The 24778-nt window shown below is 45.5% G+C and overlaps 1 protein-coding gene across 1 annotated transcript; it reads right to left on the bottom strand.

Moving 5' to 3' along the window:
• Positions 1-21406: 21406 nt before the first annotated feature.
• On the bottom strand, positions 21407-23141 carry SOX3 (SRY-box transcription factor 3). Its single transcript, XM_081897211.1, has 2 exons — positions 23016-23141; positions 21407-22907 (listed from the first exon to the last, which is right to left on the bottom strand). The coding sequence occupies exon 2, from the start codon at positions 22873-22875 to the stop codon at positions 21877-21879; it is 999 nt and encodes a 332-aa protein (XP_081753337.1). The 5' UTR covers positions 22876-22907; positions 23016-23141; the 3' UTR covers positions 21407-21876.
• Between the last annotated feature and the right edge of the window lie 1637 nt (positions 23142-24778).

Here is a 24778-nt window from a genome sequence, read left to right as displayed (position 1 = left end):
CATCTATCTATCATCTATCTATCTATCTATCTATCTATCATCTATCTATCTATCATCTATATCTATCTATCTAATCATTATCTATCTATCATCTATCATCTATCTATCTATCATCATCTATCATCTATCTATCATCATCTATCTATCATCTATCTATCTATCTAGCTATCTATCTATCTATCATCTATCTATCTATCATCTATCTATCTATCTATCTATCTATCTATCATCTATCTATCTATCTATCTATCTATCTATCTATCTATCATCTATCTATATCTATCTATCATCTATCTATCATCTATCATCTATCTATCATCTATCTATCTATCTATCTATCTATCTATCTATCATCTATCTATATCTATCTATCTATCATCTATCTATCATCTATCTATCTATCTATCTATCTATCTATCTATCTATCTATCTATCTATCTATCTATCATCTCTATCTATCATCTATCTATCTATCTATCTATCTATCTATCTATCTATCTATCTATCTATCTATATCTATCATCTATCTATCTATCTATCTATCTATCTATCTATCTATCTATCTATCTATCTATCTATCATCTATCTATATCTATCTATCATCTATCTATCATCTATCATCTATCTATCTATCTATCTATCATCTATCTATCTATCTATCTATCTATCTATCTATCTATCTATCTATCTATCTATCTATCTATCATCTATCTATCTATATCTATCTATCATCTATCTATCATGTATATATAATTGATACTATACTACACTGACCTATATTGAAATATTTAAATGTTTCTTTGACTGTCCTTGAATCTTTTCACCACACTTGCCATCCTCTCCTGCCACACCTTTTGAAAACCACTGATCTGCCTCATTATTGCCTGCACTGACTGGCAATGGCTCTCCAGGTTTTTAGGCAATCCTACCTGGAGACGCAGGTGGCGCTGTGGTCTAAACCACAGAGCCTAGGGCTTGCCGATTGGAAGGCTGGCAGTTCGAGTCCCCACGACGGGGTGAGCTCCCGTTGTTCGGTCCCAGCTCCTGCCAACCTAGCAGTTCAAAAGCACGTCAAAGTGCAAGTAGATAAATAGGTACCGCTCCAGCAGGAAGGTAAACGGTGTTTCTGTGTGCTGCTCTGGTTTACCAGAAGCGGCTTAGTCATGCTGGCCACATGACTGGAAGCTGTACGCCGGCTCCCTTGGCCAGTAAAGCGAGATGAGCGCTGCAACCCCAGAGTCATCCGCAACTTTACCCCTAGAGATGCTTGGGATTGAACCTGAGGCCTTCCACTTGCAAAGCTGATAATCTAGCCCTGAGCTACATACAGCTGCCCCCCTTTTCACAGCATGCTCTATGTAGAGATCATATTGCAGTAATCTGAAGGCTGCCTATTCTTTGAGGTTAAAGATTTTAAATGGGCAAACTATTTTAAAAAAGCAGGCGAATGAATCACATCCTCTGAGCTAATCTGCATGAGGATCACATGGGGGACGGGAATCATTCCTGGATTTTTACCACCACAAGCAGGTGACTGCATGCCCCTCCCCACAAAAAATACTTCATACACTCAGAAAACCAGGGAATCTGGCATGCTAGTTTTTTTATGAGCTAGGATTAAAGAAAAAAAGGGAAGCAATCAAATATATGACCCCCCTGTCCCTCTGTTAAGCAGTCTGAGATGGTTCAGTCTAGAAGCAATTTTTGTCATGCCACCTATTTGTGTAAACCACCTATTCAGACTTTTTCACTGGGTTTAGTTATAGTTGCAACGGTGAAATATTGATAAGTTCATGCTAACTTTATTTTGCCTTCAGAGCTGCTCCCCCCTTTCAATACCCCCCATATGATTGTGTGCACATTATTGTTACATCAACACCCACCTCTTCACCCTCATTGCCCCATGCAGAATTAGCTCCTGATTCAGTAGCTTTCTGGTTTAGAAAAGAAAGTGAGCAAGGAAGGACAGGATAAGGGGTGTCTAAAATGTAAGCACGGTGTAGAAAAGTCTCTCTCATAATGCTGGAACCAACAGTGTGTGTGAATGTTGGGAGCTGAACACTGGGAGATTCACGATAGGCAAAAGAGGGGCATTTTTCACACAGCTCAGAGTTAAGCTGGGGAACTCACTACCCCAAGATATGGCTTTAAAAGGAGTTTACTCACAGAAGATAAGTCTACTACCAATGACTACTAACCACAGTGGCTATGTTTTGGGGGGTTTTTTGGCAACTCCGCCGAGACCACAATGGCTATGCTCTGTTGCTGCTGGGGGAGGCAGTATGCCTCTGAATACCAGTTGCTGGAAATCGCAGGTGTGTAGCAGAATGCTGTTGCACTCAGGTCCCACTTGAGGGCTTCTCTTTAGGGCACCTGGTTGGCCACTGTGAGAACAGAATGCTGGACTAGATGGGCCTTTGGTCTGATCCACTTATGATGACCTGAGGATTGCATGAGTAATATTCATGAGCCCAAGGTGCAGTGCAGATGAAATAGTTGTAGAGATTCTGCAAACCCCTTTTCAAGTGATGGTTAGAACCTTGCAACAAATCCAACTCAATGATGTAACGCTGGAAAGTGTCAATCACTTCTCTTACCTGGACAGTCTTCTACCACAAGGGCCTCCATTGATGACAAAATCCAGCATCGCCTGAGCTCTGCAAGTGCGGCTTTCTCCCGATTGAAGTGCAGAGTGTTTGAGGACCGGGACATTTGCAGGGAAACCAAAATGCTTGTTTACAAAGCTATTGTACTAACAACCTTACTGTATGCTTGTGAAACATGGACCACTTATAAACACCATCTCCAACTCCTTGAAAGATTAAATCAACAGTGTCTCTGAAATTTTTTTACACATCACTTGGGAAGACAGGCGAGCTAATACCAGTGTACTGGAAGAAGCAAAGATCACCAGTGTTGAAGCAATGATTCTTTAATATCAACTTCATTGGACTGGTCAAGTTGTGTGGATGCCTGATTATCATCTTCCAAAGCAACTACTCTATTCCAAACTTAAAAATGGAAAGCGTAAGGCTGGTGGTCAACAAAAGAGGTTTTAAAGACTGTCTCAAGGCAAGTTTTAAAAAATGTAGTATAAACACCAACAATTGGGAAACACTTGCCTGCAAGTTCTCCAATTGGAGAACAGCCTTTACCAAAGGTATCATGGGCTTTGAAGACACTTGAACTCAGGACGCAGGGGAAAACGTGCTAAGAGAAAGGCATGTTTGGCAAATCCACACCATGATCAACTCCTGCCTGAAAACCAATGCCCCCACTGTGGAAGGACATGTGGATCCAGAACTGGCATCCAGAGTCACTTACGGACTCACTGTTAAAACCTTGTTCATGGAAGAGAATCTTATTCGGCTACAAGTGGTCTCCAAAGAAGAACCATGCTTCTCCATGGTTAGGTGGACTGTACAATTCCAGGTTGTCCTTCTCTTTTCTACTTTCCTTATGGAAATTCTTCTGCATATGGGATAAGGCAGACAATGAGCGATTTGTCATCCAACCCTCCCTGGGGTCTTTACAAAAGGAGCTTCACTTCCGAGGCTCTCCTTCATTTTCAGGATACGTTCTCCTCTGCACCAGGGTAAATAGCTCCTTCCCCCTTCAGATGAAAGGGACAAGTTTCTGCAATCAACCCCATTGAATTTCATCACTTCAGCATTGTGAATGTCACACATGGAAGAATAAGTAATGTAGGCAGAAAGTTTAGGTTTGTTCACTTCCTATTTTACCACCTAAAAAAGTTATCATTTACAGTATACTGGACTAATAATAATAATAATAATAATAATAATAATAATAATAATAATTCAAGGCTTTTAAGTTGAGATCATTACCAATCTGCATTGGAATTGGAATTGTTTTAAATATGTTTTAATATCTTCTTATTGCTTTATTACATATTGTTTGCCACCCTGGGCTCAACAACCATTTTCCTTCATGTGATTGCTTCAGTCTGAGAGCCAGTGTGGTGTGTAAAACTGGGATTAGGGACACCTGGGTTCAAATGCCACTGGGTGATGCTGGAACAGTCAGCATCTCTTAGGGTAGTTGTGAGCCTAAGAGAAGGGCGTAGAAACAAAAAGAGCCATGTGTGCCTTTGAAGAAGGAGGGGGGAGGGGTAAAATTAATAAATCCACCAGTCCCACTGGGCAGAAGCATGTTACTAGCCCTCTTTATGTTTAGGATTAGATAAGCTCCAGATCAGAGACATACATAAATAATTCCTTCCTCCACCAATTCAAACCATTCCTGTCCTGCCATTGTAAAGGAGGTCCTTCCTTGTGGCTAATCAAGGTGAAATGGGTGTTCTTAAGATGACATATTTTCTAGGAATGTGAGGCTTGAAAGTCAACCTGGGGCAATTCTTGAATTGTCCCACAACTTTGATAGCTCACTGACCTTGGTATCAGAAGCTATACTTCCAGGCTCAAAGCCCTGGAGGCAGGAATGCCCAGTCATTTAGGACCATTGTACTGAAATTCAACAGCTGAACCATTAGTGACTTTGAACAAGTGGTGATAAAGATGATTAAATTTAGCTCAGCTGAATGTAAAGGGATTATGCTTTCAGAACTGCCATAGGCACCTGGCTGGCCAGTATGTATCTTGAACTTCATGGGCCAGGGCCCTTCTTTAATTCTTATGCCCTGTGGGAGTTCTTACACAGAACACACCTTTGCACTGACAGCATCAGAATAGGGTGGTGCATGGAGAATAGAGAGGAGCTGCTTCAGGAAGCAGAAGATATCTGGACAGCTGCTAGAGCTAGATAAGCAAAGGTCATGGGAAGGGTCTTGTTGAGGGAAAAGCACAGAGGGAAAAGGAGTGCCAAGACCAAGAAAGGTTTTGAAGGGGAGGACCCAGGAACATAAAAGCCCTCTGCATCAGGCCCATCTACTCAAACTTCCACCTCTCAGACTGGCCAACCAGATACCTTAATGCAGGCATATCAAAAGTCCATTTTGGGGGCCTAATCTGGTCAGTTTAATCCAGCCCCCCCCCCCCCCGTGGCAGTTTATTTCCTGGAGTAAAATCCTGAAAAAAAGCTCAACAGCTTTAATCCTTAAAAAAGGTCAACAACTTTGGTTGGCCCTCACAACCCTTCACTTCATCAAATCTGGCCCTCTTTGAAAAAAGTTTGGAAACCACTGCAGGAAGCCCACAAGAAGGACCAGAGAGCAACAGCACACTACTACCCTGTGGTTCCTAGCAACTAAAATTCAGAGCATGCTGCCTCCAACAGTGGAGGTGGAGCAAAGCCACCATGGCCAGTAGCTGTTGATAGCATTATCCTCCATAAATCTGTCTAAATAATCTTTGAAAGCCATGTACTACACAATGCATACATATTGTGTGTGCATAATACAAAGAGGAATGTGTAGATTGACCCTAAGAGAAGAAAGCAAAATATCTCTGTAAATGCCAGTCTACATATTTGAAATGGATCTAGATCTGTCTGGGAACCCATTGGATCCATCAGCTTCTGAGGGTGGACCATCCTCCATTCCAATTTAAAAATTATTTGATTCTATGATTCATAGCTCCCCCCCCCACCTCCGCAGAGGGGCAAAAGTGCTGAGAGCCTAAATCTCAGCAGGAAGTGATCTGACATCTGACTGGTGTCAATATCCCCCCGTTTCAGATCATTCTCTTCCTGCCCAGTTGAGAAAAAAAGGTCCAGAGTGCAGCCTGCCACATCCACTGGGCCAATAAATTGTTGGGACAGCTCCATAATTGTCATGGTGCCCATGAAGTCCTGAGCCACCACAGAGCTAACTGCTTCAGCATGGAGGTTGAAAGTCCTCCCAAACCAGCTCTGAGAGAAGAAGAAGAGTTTGGATTTGATATCCCGCTTTATCACTACCCGAAGGAGTCTCAAAGCGGCTAACATTCTCCTTTCCCTTCCTCCCCCACAACAAACACTCTGTGAGGTGAATGGGGCTGAGAGACTTCAACGAAGTGTGACTGGCCCAAGGTCACCCAGCAGCTGCATGTGGAGGAGCGGAGACGCGAACCCGGTTCCCCAGATAACGAGTCCACCGCTCTTAACCACTACACCACACTGACTCTCCTCAACACCACTTCTGAGACCAGCTCTATTAGCTCAGGCAGGGAGATTGCTGGGCAGCAGAATCCCTAATCTTTCCCTATGCCCGATGCCAGGAACAAACACTCTGTGCCCTACTCAACTGGGCAGAGAGCCTGTAGAGAGAGATGGAATCTCTCCCTCTCCCTGATCCAAAAGTCTGCCCTGATGCTGCACCGAGTATCCAAGTGGGACGGGCTATGTTGCCCCCCACAAAGGGCACAGGCCTGGGGAGGGACACAAAAATCATGCCTCTCCACTCTCGCTCAGAGTGGCTAGGAGCCCACCCACCTAGGCTCCTAGCTCATTGCTCTCCAGGCCACTTCTCTGCCATTCTGGGAAGGGAAGGCATGCAGGCTCCTCTGGGTGCCTCAGGGGAGGAATGAAGGCACTGGCATGAGCTGTCACAGTAGCCCTGTGGTGCCCCCTCACCACTTGGCCAGCCCTGAAGGAGCAAGTGAAAGGTGCTAGGTTCAATCTGTGACATATCTAGGTATGCCCAGGTTTCTCTTCATATCGTAGAAAGGACATATCTAGGTAGGGCTGCAAAAGACACCTGTCTGAAATTCCATCAAACCACAGCCAGCCATTGCAGATCTGTCAAGTCTACTCTCGCCGAGATTCTTGCATAGCAGGGAATTGGACTAGATGACCTTTGGTGGTCCCTTGCCACTCTACAATTATATGATTCTATGAGACAATCCTGAACTCAACAGACCAGCCATTGAGTCCATGTAAGGGAGCTTCCACTGTGATGAAAGCTTGTTGGAAGAAAACAACAACAGACCCCTGATGAAAATAATTCCAGTCATTATTCAGAGACTTAAAAGGGTGCCTTTTCATATCTGGAAACTGGTATTATGATAATGCAAACCTCTTCTTTGGAAACAGCATGTTGTGTCCTCTATTTGCAAATACAGAAGAAGCAAAGGGACAGGGTAAATACTTAAGATTCAGTTCATGGTGCAGAAATCTGTAGAAGTTAACCACTAAACTTCGGTAGGAATACTCCCTTCCAGAAGAATGAAAAGGTTGAATGAACCGCGCGGCCAATTACATGGTCATTGAACGGTGAAAAGAGTAGCCTCCTGGAATTTTGCAGCCGTTCGCTGATTCAACGAATGCAGCACAGCGGAGGCAAATCCTGTGACACCGTTTCCCAGCTATATAATCACAGTTGCAGGGGCAGAAATGTGTAACAAACAAACTGAACCCCTTGAGTCATATTTTGCTCAGGACAGCAGAATGGTGCTTAACTCTCCCACTGAAGCTGAGAGCTCTCCCCTGAATTTGAAAAACAATGGATTGACACTTCTATTTAAATTCATCTTTTGGTTTTGAGATCTAGAAACATTGGTATGACTCCAAGCCTTTTTGCCACTATCCAAAGGGATTTAGAATTCACTTTTTCAGGAGGGGACAAGGCACAACATGTAATTTTAATACAATTTAGAAAGAAACCGGTGCTGGCTGTCAAACTACATGCCAACTGACTATGCATTTCTGCAGTCATCGGATAGAATTGTAAAAAGTAGGGTTGGGAAGTTAACATTAGCAATTCACTGAACCCTACTGTATATTTCTCTGGAAGTAAGAGAACTGATGTGTAATTTAAAAGCGATTGAAACTGAACATTCAGGGACAAGAGCTAGAATATTGTAACAGAGCACAAGCTTGTTTAGTTATCAGGATGATTTTGTCTATGCTTATATATGGACTTGTATACAACAAGGGTTGGGAACCTGAGAACCAAGAGGTAAATGTGGCCTCTCTTTCTGAACCTTGGGGAACCTTGGGACTACTGTGTAGTCCATTCTTTGGGATAGCTCTTTCGGTAGAGCATGAGACTCTTCATCTCAGGGTTACAGGTTCAAGCCCCGCATTAGGCCAAAGATTCCTGAATTGCAGTGGTTTGGACTAAATGGCCCTTGATGTCCCTTCCAACTCTACAATTCAATGATTCAGTGCCATGACCCAAGACCACAATCCTCACTGGTTGCAATTCTCTGATGGTGGCCCCATGGGCCCTCAGTCTCGTCTAACAGGGTTTTATGTCCTCCTAAGTCTATTCCAGGGACGTGGGTGGCACTGTGGTCTAAACCACAGAGCCTAGGACTTGCCGATCAGAAGGTCGGTGGTTCAAATCTCCGCGACAGGGTGAGCTCCCATTGCTCGGTCCCTGCTCCTGCCAACCTAGCAGTTCGAAAGCACTTCAAAGGACAAGTAGATAAATAGGTACTGCTCCGGCGGGAAGGTAAATGGTGTTCCATGCGCTGTTCTGGTTTGCCAGAAGTGGCTTAGTCATGCTGGCCACACAACCCGGAAGCTGTACTCCGGCTCCCTCAGCCAATAAAGCGAGATGAGCGCCGCAACCCCAGAGTTGGCCACAACTGGACCTAATGGTCAGGGGTCCCTTTAGCTTTAAGTCTATTCCGGCCTCATCTTCCCACTTTCCCTTCCCTTGTTGGTGCTGACCCATGACAGGACCTTTTCAGTCATGGCTCCCCATTTGTGGAATGCCCTCCCTAATCAGCTGTGACTGTCCCTACCACGGTTAACTTTTATGATGAATTTGAAAACCTTCCTGTTTAACCAAGCATTTGGTGGCTGAACCCCAAGATCACTGGTTGGAAGGATGTTTTTAACCATTTTTACAATGTTTTCAAGTGAAACTGCTTTTAGATGGTTTTAGAATGTTTTATAATGCTTTTGCTTTGCTTTCATTTTGAAATTCGGTATGTTTGCTACCCTGGGCTCCTTTGAGAAGAAGGAGTGATACACAGAATCATTGAATTGTAGTGTTGGAAGGGACCCTGAGGATCCTCTAGTCCAGCCCCCTCAATGCAGGAATATGCAGCTACCCCATACAGGGATCGAACCTTGGCATTATCACCACGCTCTAACCAACTGAGCACATATTCAATAATATGACATAAAACAGCTGGAAAGAAAGAAGAGGAGAATTTTACAGAGACATGGCAACCTTTCATCACATACTCAACAGAACATCAATTGCAGGGCCACTCAACCACATCCACATTTGAAAGTTTGGAATGCTCTTTATTCATAGGAATTTGTGCTGTGAGGGAGGGGGTGGGCAGGGGAACTGCTTATTAAGGAGTTTGTGCCTTTTGCAAAACCAATAAAACAGGCACACGAACACACAAATGAATAAATAGTTATTTGGTGTGGAAATATCAAGCAATTGCTATTGGCCTTGCTCACTGCACACAACAAACCTCCCCCCACCCACCCTGTCTGCTGGTACTTTGAATAACAGATTTGCGCAAGGGTTTGTGGAGCTTCTCCTGTCGAATAAGGACCCTCAAATATATGCCACTTGGGAGGTGGGGGGGACCGACCATTCTGTTCCTTTTCCCAGCTTTCTATCACCCTTGGCAGCAAACCCAAATGTCTTCAAGGTAATAAACTATTTTTTAACTCTATTATTACAGGCTCTGTCTCCATTATTTCTCTTCCTGCTCTTCCTCCATTACACAGACAAGCCATTTGGGGGAACTGGTGGCCCCCACTTGTTTCTCTCTTCCTACCCCAGCACTTTTCAAAGGCTATGTAGTATTGTCCTTGCTATATCCACATTTTTAAACACCACTAGACATGTGTGGACTTTTTGGTTGAGAGGTTATCATCAGTGAAGCCCGCTAGCCTCACTTTGTCCCTAGACCTGTAGGCCTCTGGGAGGGATGATGAAAATGCTATTGAGCATGTGCCAAGTACTTTCCTTGACTGTTGCATAATGAGAACCAGCTTCAAAACACCAAGAGAAGGCATTTCCAGGGTCAATACTATGAATTTCCAGGAAGTACCTCTCATTTCATATCAAGTGAACTTAACCATTCAAGCATGGATGTTTAAGTTGCCAGAACATCACCATCCATGTACAATATACTCCAAATATACTCCAGTCTCCAAATAAGGACTTTAGCAGTGGAAGCTACTCCATTTGGGCAATTGGGGGCACAGCCCCACCCAATACAGTCTGCTCTCAGTCAGCCTCTGCCTGCTGACCTTCTTACTTACAGCTAGCTGAGGGAGTGGTGGCCCTGGCTGCCAGCTTCCTCCATCTCCTTAGTCTCAGTGTTGCTCCTTGTAAAGTTAAGCAGGCAAGAGGATGGGGACAAAAATATAATGGGCTGGCTTTGCTTGTCATTGGCTCTGGTGCCACCCTGCCTTCTGCCCTACTAGTCACAACGCCTTCAGCTATTTGGATCCCAAGTTGTTATGAGCTTGAAATGTAAGCATCAGCACTTTAAATTGGGCTCAAAAGCACATAGACAGCCAACACAGAGCTTTAAGAGCAGGTTTTAAATGATGATTCTTTGTAATCCTGTCAAAATCGTAATAGCCAAATTCTGCACTCAGTGAAGCTTCTGACCTGAATTTAAAAACAGCCTCACATATAATGTGTTCACATTAATCCAGTTGTTATGATCATGATTATATATATATATCTTTACCATGTTATGATTATGATAAAAAAGAGTCAAGATAGGTTGCACAAAGGGGGTTAAGAAGAACAACACAGAAAATGGGGTGGGTAGTCAAAAACAGAAAAGAAATTTTTTAAATTGGAATTTGATGTGTAATTTTGGGAAACTTAATAAAAATATTATTAAAATAATAATAATTCAGATGGGAGGTTACCTCTATCCAGGTGAGTTCCAAAGTACAATATACTGTATGTTATGTTCAAGTTTTGGAAAGTCAGCAGTTGTTATCTTTGTACACCCTAAATTTGTGCTTTCAAGAATCCAGGTGTGCTTTTAAAAACTGTTTGCAGTTTTATCCCCAAAGAAAACAACCGCATTTTCAAAAGTTGAGGAAGAACCAAAAAATCCACACGTGTGTAACATCACTTGCATGCAACCTCCCGAACATGAGTAAAAGCAAGGAAATTCTGTGTCGCTCCAGATGTTGATAGATGCCAATTCCCATCAATTGCAGTCATCATGGTCAGTGGTCCAGGATGATAAGAACTGGAGTCCAATAACCTCCAGAGGGTCACACATTCTCCACCCCACCCCCCTGATAAGAGGTACTGAATCCTTTAGCATCCTTTACTGCTAAGTGGTACAATGTTATAGAATCTAGCTGTCCACAACAGGAGTCCATCTGCAAAGCAATAACTGGAATATCAAGTGGTCTCCGAGAATGTCACATCTGCCATCTCTGCCACACAAAAATAAATAAATAAATAAATAAATAAATAAATAAATAAATAAATGCAGCCCTTCTGCATTGGCAAAGCCATGCTCTTTACTGCTCCGTATACGTATGAGAATATGCAGAGCTGAGACCACAAACTGTGAGCAGTGATTTATGAAAGGGATGATCCCCATACAGGTTCGGCTGGGAGAATCCAGGAGGTATGGTGCAATCACAGAGCAAAGGAACTATTTTGCTGGGGCTTTGAAAGAATGTATGCTAAGCAGCTCAGGAAACAAATGAAGATACTCAGAGAAGGCAAAAAGCCTTCAAACTTCAAATGGCAAGGTGCTCGAACTTTTTCAGCATTGCTTATTCCCAGCTTTAAGAACTCAGGGATCAGTTTGCTGAATGAGGCTACTGCAGTCCATCTAGGGAACCACTGGCCCTCCAAAAGTTGCTGGACTCTAGTTTCTATCAGGGCCAGCTAGCATGGTCAAGGAGTTAAGTCCCAAAAACAATGGGTCAGTGCATCCAGCTGTTTGTGTTTGGTGGTGCAAGCGACCCACGGATGGCTGTGGGCAGGATCCCTGCATTGAAGGGGTTGGACTAGTTGATCCTTGGGGTCCCTCCCAGCTCCTCAATTCTAAATCCTTTTATTCTATTCCCTCTGAATAGTACAACTTTTATTATGGAACTTGTCCATCATATTCTCTTCACAGAGCTACAATTCTCAGGTGGGTTTAACAACCAATCCCTCTTCTCTGGGAACTTTGGGAATTGTAGTTCTGGGAAGGAAACAAGGGTCTCCTACTAACTCCCAGCATTACTGGTGAACTGCAGTTCCCACTGTTCTTTGGGGGAAGCTGTGACTTTTTAAAGTGGTGTGATACTGCTTTAAATGTACAGTGCAGACAGAGCCTGATAAATGATACATGTGCAACCTGAGGGATAGCTTTCTCAGCAATGGTGCCCTGGTCAGGGAACCTCCCTTCCCTTCACAATATAGCTGGCAATGGCTCTTATGAAATTTAGGCACCACCTGAAATCTTGCCTTTTCACTCAGGCATTTGCTGGTCATTAGTACTGCAAAGTACTTCATACAGTATGTAAACTATGGAGCTCATTCCCTCAGGAAGTCATGATGGCCACCAATTTGAATGGCTTTAAAAGAGGATTAGGCAAATTCATGGAGGATGAGGCTGCTAAACCTCATGACTGTTCTACCTCCCATGTCAAAGGCAGCATGCTTCTGAATACCAGTTGCCAGGAATCACAGATGGGTGATGCTGTGGTGCTCATGTCAAGCTTCCAGGCTGCCCACGGGGATCTGAGTGGCCACTGTGAGACCAGGATGCTCAGTTAGATGGGCCCCCTTTGGTACAGTCCAGCAAACCTGTCCAGTGCTCTTAGTTTGCAAGTGTCCCTGCTTGTTGAAGTCATAGAATCACATAATTGTAAGGTTGGAAGGCACACCGAGGGTCATCTAGTCTAACCCACTGCAATGCAGGAATGCTTGGTCCAACATGAGGTTCAAACCCACAATATGGACACCATGAGTCTCATGCTCTACCATGAGTCATTTGGGCTTTCTTTTTTTCTTTTTGGCAGCTGAGGGCATTATGTTGATTGATGATGTTTTATGGCCAATGTTACATTCTTCATTAAGCTGCTCTGGGGTTGCTGTCCCACAGAAGAATGGATATTAAATATTTTAAATGTATGACATTGAGCAGGGTGTCGGGGCATGCCGCACAAAGTGGAAATAGAACTTCAGGCCCAGCTGCCAAATGTGACTGAGGGAGGTTCATGACTGAGGGAGTTCAACAACTGTCTATTGTTTTTCTCACCTTTTTACCTCTGGCACATCCACAATGCCACGTTCAACTGTTGCCCAGCCCTGCCCTATAAAGGATGTCTCCTAACCTATTAATTCCTCACTTCTGAGCTTTTTGGAGACATTTGAGTGGCCACTGTAGGAAGCCGAACTTTACAGAAGGCTTGTGATCTAATCTAGCAGAGCATTTCTTATGTTCTGATAGCCCAAGTTGTGACCCTCCAAATGTGACTGGACTCTGCCTCCAATCATCCCTCGCCACTGCCTGCGCTTGCCAGGGCTAACAGGAGTTGAACAGCACCAGGCTGATAAAGGCTTATCTTAAGGAGCAGTGTTGGCAGCAGTCCATGAGATGAGGAAGTCATGTGTGGAAAAAGATAGTTGACATGTATTAATGGCAGCAGAGGGTCTTTTGTGGTACTGGAGCCTGGGCTGGCCCAATACATTCTTGGTACCTGAGGCAAACCACAAAAGGCCTACACCAGAGAAGAAGTGGGGAGCAGATAGTTACATAAGGAACAAGGGGGGAATAAAGATCTGCAACAGGAACAAAGGGTGAGCGAGGATCTGCATCCGGAATGGGGGTCTGGACGGTCAAATCAGCCTTACCTTTCTGAAGTTGAAATCAAAGGCCATTGCTGGGTGTGGGGAGGGGCCCACTCTGCATCATGTCAGGCAGATGCAGACCCAAGGAGACCCCAGCTCTTGTAGGCTATACTGGTGTTGCTGGACTCCTTGATGTTGCTGGACTCTACTTTCCAACAGCCTCCAAGCAGCATGTCTTAATAAACAGCCAAACAGCTTTATACATTTAATGAATAGCAGACTTCTGAATGAGGAGCTCTTATGTTCTGAACACTAAACTTCCATGGACAGCTTAGCGGGCTGCAATGTGCCTTTGTGACAGAAGTGAAAAGTGAGGAGAATGCAGGGAAAGATGGAATCCACCAGATAATGTATGTTGTTTACTGTGCTTCAGTTTTCAGACTTGGTTGCTTCAAAGAAATTACACTCAATGTGCAGTATAATTTGGGGAAACAATAATGGAACTATAGGGGGGAAAGGTCATAGGGGAAAAGCACCTGCTTTATGTGCAGGTTCAATCCCCAAAGGCAACTCCAGAAGAGACTCCTTCCTGCAGGGCTGCTGCTGGTCAGTGTAGACAATACCAAGCTATATGGACCACCGGTCTGTGTAGGCATAAGGCAGCACTCTGTTTCTATGAGTGAGCGACAGAGAGGGAGGAAGAGAGGTTTTCATCCTTCACCAGCTCTGTGGCGAAAGGGATCTCTTTGGCTTCCAGCAGATTCCCTCTGCCAACGCATGCGTGCACTTTTATTGGATTCTTCTTTCCTTTGTCAAAAGTATGCTGGCATTCCTCTCTTATTGAAATCAACAGTTTTCAGAACACAGAACACTTAAAAAAAGCAAAAGCAAGGGCATTTATTTTACAGGCTTAATTTTCCTCTCTTATGTTCACTTCTTTAATGAAAGTTCTGTTGATGACAACTCCCCCCATAGCTTCAAAAGTAAGAGTTACTTCTGATAATGCAAGGATAGGGTTGCATTCCATGGCTACATTTTTCATAGAAGTACGTATGCCCCAATGAATGTGGTGAGACTTGGTCCTGTGGATGCTTAATTCAAAAGTGAGTAAGTCATTGCTCGGTTCTTTCCAGACTTGACCTAGACTGCTCCAGGTTTAAAGACCAATAAAAGTTAAAAAATAAATAAATCACATGGTCTTCCTAAAAATCATACTAAAAATAATTGTATGATTTGCTTCTTTTTAGTGGCACACTAATATATTATCTGAGCTTGGCTGTCTCATGATGCTAGATCAAGAAGCATAATTTTTCATTTGGTTTTGATGAGGCTATCCAACTAATTTTACCCAGGTTGAAGGTCTTTGATTGTAAGCTAATTGGGGCAGAGACCTCTTTTCCAATCTAAGCTGCTCCAGGACATACAGTTGATGCTAGTAGTGATGTATGCAGTGCTGTACACAGAAAATAACCCTATAGGAGGAATGTGATTGCACTCTGACTAGCCTGCAAACTTCCCACCCAAAAACAGAGAAAATATTCCCTTGCATCCCTGGTGCCCAAGGATGGAGAACCTCAGGCCCAGGAGCCAGATGTGGCCCTTCAAGCCTCTCCACCTGGACCTCAGAACTCTCCCCAGACCCCACCCCTCACGGACCTTGCTTTGCCCCATTCCTGGGTATTATTTTTTGCCTGGCTGAAATATGGCTTTGGACTTGGGATAGTGCATTTTGCTTGCCTGGATGGAGAAGAGCAATGCACTAATAGTAGCCTACTGTTAAATGATAAAAGTTTACATGTATCCCTTTGCCCGCTTCTGCCTCTGGCACCTCCCACCACATGCAGCCACCAGAAGGTTGCCTGCAAGGGAATGCGGCCCTGAGTCTGAAAAGTTTAATGATTCCTGCTTATTCCCACCCTGTCTCAGCTGAAGACTCCATGACATGGAGAAACATAGCTATGCTGTATAATCCGAGTTTTTAAAACCAAACTTGGCAACCGGTGGGTTGGGCAGATTCCCTGTTTATTTTTTATTTTTTTTGCGAAGGGCAGTAAAAGCAACAGGAGGCTGTCCTTTCCGCGTCCTTGCAAATATGCGGCTCATCTCTGCTTGGGTTAGCTGGTGTCTCTCCACGTTATCCCCAAGCGGGCTACCTTGCTTATGCTAAAGTGAGCGGCTAGGGCGATCAAATCGGGGGAAGGGGACGGAGGTTCTCAAAAACCCAGTTTACTGCAGCCTCCTCACCAAAAGCAGACTGACCAACTCAGTCTCGTTCTGAATTCGCGCGCCTTAAAAGAGTTTGGAAAAGAGGGAAATCAAAAGAGGCAAACTATTTGCTCTGAAACCAACCGCTCTTCTTTTCGAGGATAACGGATCTCTGCTCTTCCCTTAGAAGTTGAATCAAACTTCATTGGATTTTCGCAGGGTTTTTAAGCCGTGCCAAGAGGCGAGAAGGAAAAAGAATTGTTGCTTCTACGGGGATAAAAGGGGGTTGCTTTTCGGTTTGTGTGTTAGTTCTACGGCCAGGGTAGGTGAGTTAGAGTAGCAATATAAAATGAGAAAAGCTTCCACCCGCTCCCATACCCGTTCAATTTATCCATTAATAATTTCAAGGGAAAATGGATTTCCAGTCGTCTCCGAGCGGGCGCGCAACTTTTCCAAAGTTCCTTCTCTTCCTCTCTCTCTCTCTCTTCCATGCTCTCGTAATCGCAACGAAGTTTGGCAGAGGGGGTTTTCTTTGTAGTTTCTCGGCCCACATTTCTAGCCTTTTTTATTACATGGGGGGAGGCAGGCAGGAGAAAGTGTCGAGCCCCGACCCCCAAAGAAGTTCCAGATTTGCCAGAGAAGCTCAAGCCCGGAGCTGCACCCATCTGCCTATGTCCTTGGGAATTTTAAGTTCAGTTCAAAATCCGGGCTGGATTTATTTCAATTTTTAAAAGAGCGGTGGTAGATTGAAGTTAGCATCTTTCAAGTGCATTACACAGAAATTTAAACGTTATGCAAGATAAACAGGAAAATTAAACAAAAAGACACCCCCCATCTCTCTTTCTGACTGTTTTCGGGTAAAGGATCTCTTGCTGCTTTTAAACGAGACTACGCTTGAGCTAATTTTACAGGTTTTGCAGGTAGCAGAATTCGGAGTGCAAAGCCAATTCCTTTAAATGTGGAAGCCAGGGGACATGATGGAAAGAAAGCAACAGAACCAAATCCAGTGTCTCTTCTCCGCTCCGCCCCCAGCATCCAAGTGCTATATATCCCACTAATTACAGGTGCAATAGAAAAGCCCCCCCCCCATCAGGAAACTTGGTCCAAAAGTAAGGCAGAGGATAGAGGCACCATAAAGACTTTTATAACACACATTCGTTTCGGCGTAACCCTTTAGGGACCCTTCATTAGAAGCATAAAGCGTATAGCCCCAGATTGATACGTGGAGAGAGACAGAGTAAAGGATAGAATTGTCGACTTGGAAGGGACCCCTGAAGGACGTCTATTCCGACCCCCTGCAATGCAGGTAATAGTCTAAAAACATGCAGGATGGCTGATCGATTTTATTTTATTTTTTAAAAAGCCAAATTAACGAAAGAACCAGATATACATTGACATGCCTGTTAAGAAGGGTTCTTCCCCGCCCCTAAAAAAAATAAGAGAGGGATACCTACCTATGGAAATCATGTTTGTTTGCAAGTTAGCAGAACTTCCCTCCTAGTTAAAAATGCGCAGTGTGCAAACTGACCCTAAACCCCTTATGAACCCCGTGGGATTTCCCGTTCCCGTCAAAATCTTAGCACTCCGAGAAAGATTAATAAAGATCTATCAAAACGAATCAAAACCAAGATAATTTTAAACCCATTTTATGGAATGAACCGAATGCTAAAGTTTCAAAGCTAAATAGTATTACACCCAGCCTATCCGAACAGGTGCTGAGGTAGAGCCCGTCAAGAGAACAAACGGATTCAACCAAAGTGATCGCTTGTTGGAAAGAGAAATTCGTCTTCTTGGGGAGGTGGGCGGTAAACCCAACCTTTGTATTGTGCTACTAATCCGGACCTCAAACTGATAATAAATTGAGTAATTTTAAAAAAAGAAAAAGAAAGCGTAGTTGCAGAGACAATTCCTTTCCCTCTCTTTCCCACTGATTGATTTTAAGTGTAACCTGTTTCGGGGCAGGGATCCATCCATTATTCCCCTTTCTCCTAGTTGAAATTAATCTACATGTGCGCGGATGGTACCACATAAGCAGCGGGGGGGGGGGGAGCCGGCGGAAGGGAAGTAAGGTGCAGGTTGAGACCGGATTTTAAAAGCAGTCATTTGCAAAATTATTATTACATCTTAGAAAGAGAGACTTGATTCTCAAGATGTGTTGGGGTTTTTGTTTTTTTAATGCAACATGTTTAAAAGCTCAAAGTACCTAAAACAAACTAAACCAATGAAATACGATGATTTGCAAACACAATTAAAGAGGTTCAATTATTTAGAGCATGCAGGCGTCCTATCCCCTAATTCATTTTTAATAGAGTCTAATTAAGGTTCCTCCAACCGGATTCACACATTTGTAAATATTTCAGAGCAAGACACGGTTTTTCCGCCCTTGAACAAGGCTCTCTCAGATTACTCCTGGGCTTAAGAGTAAGAATCGGAGGAGAGAGAATGAAGAGGATCCAGAGGGCGCAGTTTCCTCGGGGAAGTTGACCGCGCGCACGCTGGCAGGGGAAAGAATCGGTTGTAGGAAGCAACAAGTGTCAGAAGAGAATGTTCTTAGGGGAATGTGGGAAGAAAAACCTCAGCATAACATTCTATCGGCTTTCTCGTGTCCAAATTGGAAAATTGCCGAACTTCAGTTCTTCCCCGCGCGCTCCCCTCCCCAGCGCAAAATTTTTAAAAAGCGATCCTAAATACATTTCATTGGGAGCAAGCCTGACCGAAATGAGAGGGACTTTGCTCTCACGAAGAAGGATCGCTGCAAAAAGACCCCGATCCCCTCCTGCTTGTTTAATGTGAAAACAGGTCAATAGGATTTAATGCCAAATCAGCTGTATTTATGGTCACAGATGAATGATGCGATCGTAGTCGCCACAGGGAGAAGCAAGCCTCTGCGCATTTACTACCAAGCGAGCAGGCAGAAGGGATCGGTATCTATATGTAAAAAAGACCAGTTACAGATAGGTAGCCGTGTTGGTCTGCCATAGTCAAAACAAAAAAAATTCCTTCCAGTAGCACCTTAAAGACCAACTAAGTTAGTTCTTGGTATGAGCTTTCGTGTGCATGCATCTGAAGAAGTGTGCATGCACACGAAAGCTCATACCAAGAACTAACTTAGTTGGTCTTTAAGGTGCTACTGGAAGGATTTTTTTTTTTGTTTTCAAAAAGACCAGTGTGCGCCTAGTCCTCGCGCCGTCTACTTTTAAAGCAGTCACTTCCCGATGCGCTTCCTGACTCCAAGCTGGACTGCATCAGAATTCCGGTAATGAGTAGAAGTATTATTCTTATAAGTCTAAGGATGGAACGGTAACGCACCAAGCTTAAAACCATTTACTCTTCTGTAGACCCAGCACCTTAAGGAACTAATGTCAGGGGCCGAGTTCTTTTACGAAGATATCCGCTCCCTCCCCGAAAAAATAATTAAATCCTGGAATTGCAAAAAAAGTAAAAAAGTTTTCGAATAAAAGTTAGACGTAAATTGAAGATTCCACAATGAATGTTAAAAAAAGGAGGCGATCGCAGCCCGCTCCCCGGCGTTTTCACAAGAGTGAAGGCTCTCACCACTCCGATTTTAACAGAGACTTTGCGTTAAGGTTGCTGCTGCAATCTCCGCGTAATGTCTGAACTTTATTTTTTTAAAGGTGAGGAGGGCAGAATTTAAAATAGCGTTTACATGTAAACCAAATTAAGGTCTTTTGGCATTTGAATTATGAACCGGGGAAGAAGCGGGGAATAACTGTCAAAAACGCGGTTTAAATAAGGGCAGCGGGGAGAAGCCTCTTAAGGAAAGAGCTGGACGCAAGGATTTCAACCCGCTCCGAACATCCACGTTGAAGTTTTTTGTTTTTGTTTTTACTTCGTTGAAACCCCCCCCCCCCGTGTTTACTTTCAACGCGGAAGCAGCGTTTTAAACCTGATTAATAAACAGTAGTATTAAAACGCCATGCGTAAAGTTCAAACCTCCTTCGTCAACTTCAGATGCTTTGCTGCCTTGCGTCGGTCTCAGATCCTTTGAAAGGTCGATGTCCCACAGACTTTAATGGGATTTCTAGGGTTTGCTAGCAGAATGATAACAGACCCAGTTTGGGTGGGGCTTTCGACACAGATTTGCAGCGCCAAGCTTTCCAGGGTTCACTCTCAAGCCTGTGCGCAACTGGACTGGCTCGCTAATGTGGGCTAGGACCGCAGCCTTTGCCCCCATCCCATACAATTTATGCTCCTCTCGGAACCTGGAATCCGGGAGGTACTGCTGACGTTTCTGCCGTCCCTCCGGCCTCACAAACTTTGCAACAGCCCTGCAGAAAGTTCCCTAATCCCCCATAAAGCATAAAGAGCAATAACTGTTTTCTTGGTTAAGGCTGCTGTCCACCGCACACTTACTTGGGAGTAAATCCTTTTGAACCGAGCGGTGCTCCAATCTCACGGATAGGGTCGGACTGAAATTCCCAAGCAAAACTTGCAGCCCTCTATCCTAAGCACAATTTTAATGAAGCAAAAATTATCCCGTGGTGACTTAACCCCGCATTAAATATACTTCGGAATCCACGCTTCAGACAGATTTACTGCGGAATTAAAGCATGCACTGGGGTACGGGAGCGCCTGATCAACGTAGGTTGTTCCCCCAAACCCTGGCCCAGCCGTAACCCGTTAAAGACACTTACTCCAGAGTAGTACCAGAGCGAACAAGGCAGGGTTCACAGCTTCAGAAACTTTTCCGCCGCTTTAAACAAGAAATACCAAACACACATCCAAAGCGCCTGTTATAAAATTTATTGATCTCTCTTAAAGTTCTTTCTTTGAGGGGAGGAAGGAGAGGGACAGGAGAGGGGGCGAGAGACATGTTCTCTTCAAAGAAACCAGAGGACACAACAAAATAAAATATTAAAAAAATCTAAATGACCTGTTTCGTGGGGTTGATATGTTCTGTTCGCCAAACTATCCCACGATTAAATCCACAAAACAGAAAAGGCAGGGGAATTTACAGAAATTTACAAGCGCCACGGAGACAACCAGAAAACGTCCCCTCTCCCGTTATCAGCGAATTCTTTTTATTTTCCCTCAAAAGATTAAAATCACATTATTTGCAACAGCAAAGAAAGTATTTTATAAATTTGAAATTCTTTTCCAGTTTCACACAGCCAGCTGACAATCGGGTTACCCAAAGGCTCCCATCAAAGCAGGATATTTCTACCCGCCCCCCCACGCGAAGCAAGTTTACTCCAAAGTAAACTTGAGCCTAAAAAAAGGACAAACTTGCTTAACTTCCGAGTAAAACTGATGTTCTGAAATCAACCCGGGGACCCACATAGCAATTTGTATATATATATATTTATATCTATATATTTAAAAGCGGGAAGGTGGGGCCGGGGTTACATATATTTAAATATCTTAAAAATTAAAAGACTCCAGACAGATTTAAAGAACTCCAGGCAAGAGGAAGGGGGCAAAGAAACAAAACAACTCGCCCCCGAACAATAAAAGACAAAATGTAAACATTTAAGACCGAGGCCAGTTGGCCACGTTGCTCTCCCAACCCACCCACCCCCCCAAAAAACTTTTTAAGAACCCCCCCGAAAAAACTTGTATATCTATAAGGAAGTATGTTTGATATTTCACAGCGGCTTCTTCCAAGGTAAGCAGAAAATTGTGCTCTATGCAGACGTGCAACTCCCCTTTTGTGTTTTATTCACACATCTAAAGTTCCTTTGAGTTGTTTAGTTGGGTAAAGTTCGGTTTACCTTCCTTTGGAGTTCTCCCGCGCCTCTCCCACCCCAAAGCCATAAACTTTAATGGTGTGGGAATTCAGAGTGGGAGAAGCCACCTACAACGAGAGTCAAGATGCCTGGGGAGACGTCCGCATAGGATTTGCCTTGGGAAGAAGCGTCCAAAAGACTCGCTGGTTAAGATGGAGAGCCAGCGACACCCCCCCTGCCCTCAAACCACCTCTCCTGCTACCAAACCGTAGGCGAGACGTTCGGTGCCAGCGTTTTGAGGAAGCGGTGGTAGAGGGCGATCCGAGGGGAACACGGCTAGATGTGAGTTAGTGGCACGGTGCCGTTGACAGCAGTCCCGGCGCTCGGGTAGTGCTGGTGGACGCCGTGTAGCCGGGTGCCCTGCAGTGTCGACGGGTCGGCCGCGTCGCCCCCGGGCGGAAGGTACATGCTGATCATATCCCTCAAGTCTCCCAGGCAGGCCCGCTGGGAGTGCGAGGTGATGGCCGGCGGCGGAGAACTGGGCTCAGATTTCACCACGGAACCCATCGTCCCCAAGCTCATCGAGTGCCCCGACGGTTGCTGGCCGTAAGCGGCAGCCGCCGCCGCAGCAGCAACTGGAGACATGCTGTAAGTGGAGGCTGCCGCGCTCATGTAGGGTTGAGCGCTGGACATGATGGGGCTGTACTGGAGGCCGCTCACATCGTAGCGGTGCATGGGCTGAAGCTGCGCGTTGCTCATGGCCGGGTGCTGGCTGTAGCCCAGTTGCTCGGGCATCAGCGAGGCGTAGGCGCCGTTGGGCCAGCCGTTCATGTGCGCGTAGGAGTCCAGGCGCTGCCCGACCCCGACGGGGCTGCTGACGCCGCCTCCGCCGGCGCTTCCCGGGCCCAGCAGGTTGCCCGGCAGAGAGTACTTGTCCTTCTTGAGCAGCGTCTTGGTCTTCCGACGTGGCCGGTATTTATAATCCGGGTATTCCTTCATGTGGACGGCGCGGAGCCGCTTGGCCTCGTCGATGAAGGGGCGCTTCTCCGCGTCGCTCAGCAGCTTCCAGTCCGCGCCCAGGCGCTTGGAGATCTCAGAGTTGTGCATCTTGGGGTTTTCTTGAGCCATCTTGCGCCGCTGGCCCCGCGACCACACCATGAACGCGTTCATCGGCCGCTTGACCCGGTCCTGGTCCGTGGCTCCGGTTCCTCCTCCTCCTCCTCCTACGCCGCCGCCGCCACCCTTGCCGTTGCCTCCCGGAGCGCCGTTCCCGGCCGAGCCACCTCCGGGGTTAGGCTGGGGCGCCTTCAACTCGCTCTCTAGTATGCTGTACATGGCTGGGGCAGGCAGGAGATGCGCCAGCTTGGCTGCCGGGTGGGAAAAGAAATATATTAGACTTACAAGAAGAAAGAGGAGGAGGGCAGGGGAAAAGACTTTTAAGTTCAAAAAGAGTCTCGGAGACCCTGGCTACTAACTTCTCCGGCAGCGGAACGAGCCCCTCTTCGGATCTGCTCTTTCTTCGGACGGCTCTCTTCTCCAACTGCTGCCAGCTCACCAAGCTCTCCGGCCCTATCCGCTGTAGCCTTTCTCTGCGGGCCATTTGATTGACGGCCTATAAATGAGAAGCCGCCGGCCAATCAGAGCGCAGACCTCGACAGGCCCCTGACGCAGGGGGAATTGACCAGGTTCCCAAGCTACTCCCCTCCCTTCTTCCCACTCACCCGCGCGCCCCGTCCGAAGTTGCAACTTTTAGAGGGTTCATTTTTCCTCTATGCCCCCCTCTCGCCTCACCCCCCCCGTGGGCATTTATAGCTGTGGGATAGCAATGCCGATCCTTTTCTTCCTCCATCGGGAATATTGAGTGGGTAACTTAATAAAGTTTTTTTTTTTTTAAAAAAAAAGATATACCCAAGCACTATTTCCCCTTCCCACCCGGTTTTCACAGGCATGCATGCACGCACACACACGCACAATTTGAGAAGAAAACCGGGGGGGGGTGTTCTGCAGCTCGGATCCTGTGCACGCTCACTGCAGACGCCAAGTACTTTTTCCTGTGTAGGTATCCCTAAAACAGCCTCTTGGACAGGGGAGCAACATTAAACTTCGGAGTAAGGACTCGAGTTTAATAAGCAGAGTCTTGCTTACGAGCGAACGTATTATTACTGCGATGCTAGAATTCAGCCGAGGGGCTTACTCCAGTAACCTTGCAGCCAATTCGAGCTTGCGAGTTTGTTTTTCCTTCTCCCTCTTCCATTTTTCAGTGGAGAGGAAGGATGGCAGGAACGAAGAAGGAAAAATTATTTTCCATTCTGAGTTCCCAAAAAGAAAAAGAGAGAAGAAAATGCAACTGAATTAGAGGGAGCCGCACAGGAACCCTGCCAGAGGGAAAAGTTGGCATCCTTGGGGAGAAACGCAGAGCAAACTGGCAGAGGCGGATGCCCTGTGTGCTTCATGATGGTACAGAGAACTTTGGAAAACTGAAGGAGGGAATACTGGAGAGTGGGTTTCTTGGAAGGAAGAAGGCTGAACGAGCCGCCTCCTGGGACGCGAGAGCAATAAAGCATTTGGGGTGGGAGAGAAAGAAGAGCATGTATGTGTGATGGGGGGGGGGGACAGAACAGTTCCTGAGTTTCCCAAATCCCATGAGAAAAAGGCCCGCCTCCCTCTTCCCCTTGGGGATAAACAAGCAGCAATGAGACCACGGTCTCTCTCTCTCCCCTGGAAAGTAACAGAGGAATCTTGGGGGGCGGGGGCTGGGGCGGCGGGGCAAAACAAATCAAAGTTTACTGCTGCCCACATATCTGCTCCACCTTATACCGCTTTCTGAATGTATCTCCCCAATTCAGTTTTTCCACTCGGCTGCTTGGGGGAGGGGCGCCCGACCCCCCCACTCTCTCAATTTCTCTTTTTGGCGCGGGGGAGTGCGGGGGGGGGGGGAAGAATCCGTTTTCATGGCAACCACCCAGCAGCGCTGGCTGACGGAGAAAAGAAACTTTTGTGGGGGCGGCTGGAAGGACCAGTTCGCTGGGACTGTCAATCAAGGGGGCCTCCCCTCTTCTCTTCTCTCACCCCCCCCCGCGCACACACCTGCGAGGCCCACACCATTTCAGGCTTAGCGCACAAGCCTTAAAGGCACAGCGTCGCTTCGCTTCTCTCCTCCCCACAACCCCAACTTGGACGGAAGATCTTCTTGGCTAAGCAAATCGTTCTGTTGTGCAACTTGCCAACGCAAGTCCAC

Source organism: Podarcis melisellensis (genome assembly GCF_964234715.1).
Source record: "Podarcis melisellensis genome assembly, chromosome: Z".
Lineage (NCBI taxonomy): Eukaryota > Metazoa > Chordata > Lepidosauria > Squamata > Lacertidae > Podarcis > Podarcis melisellensis.
This window is presented reverse-complemented; position numbering and strand designations above follow the sequence as displayed.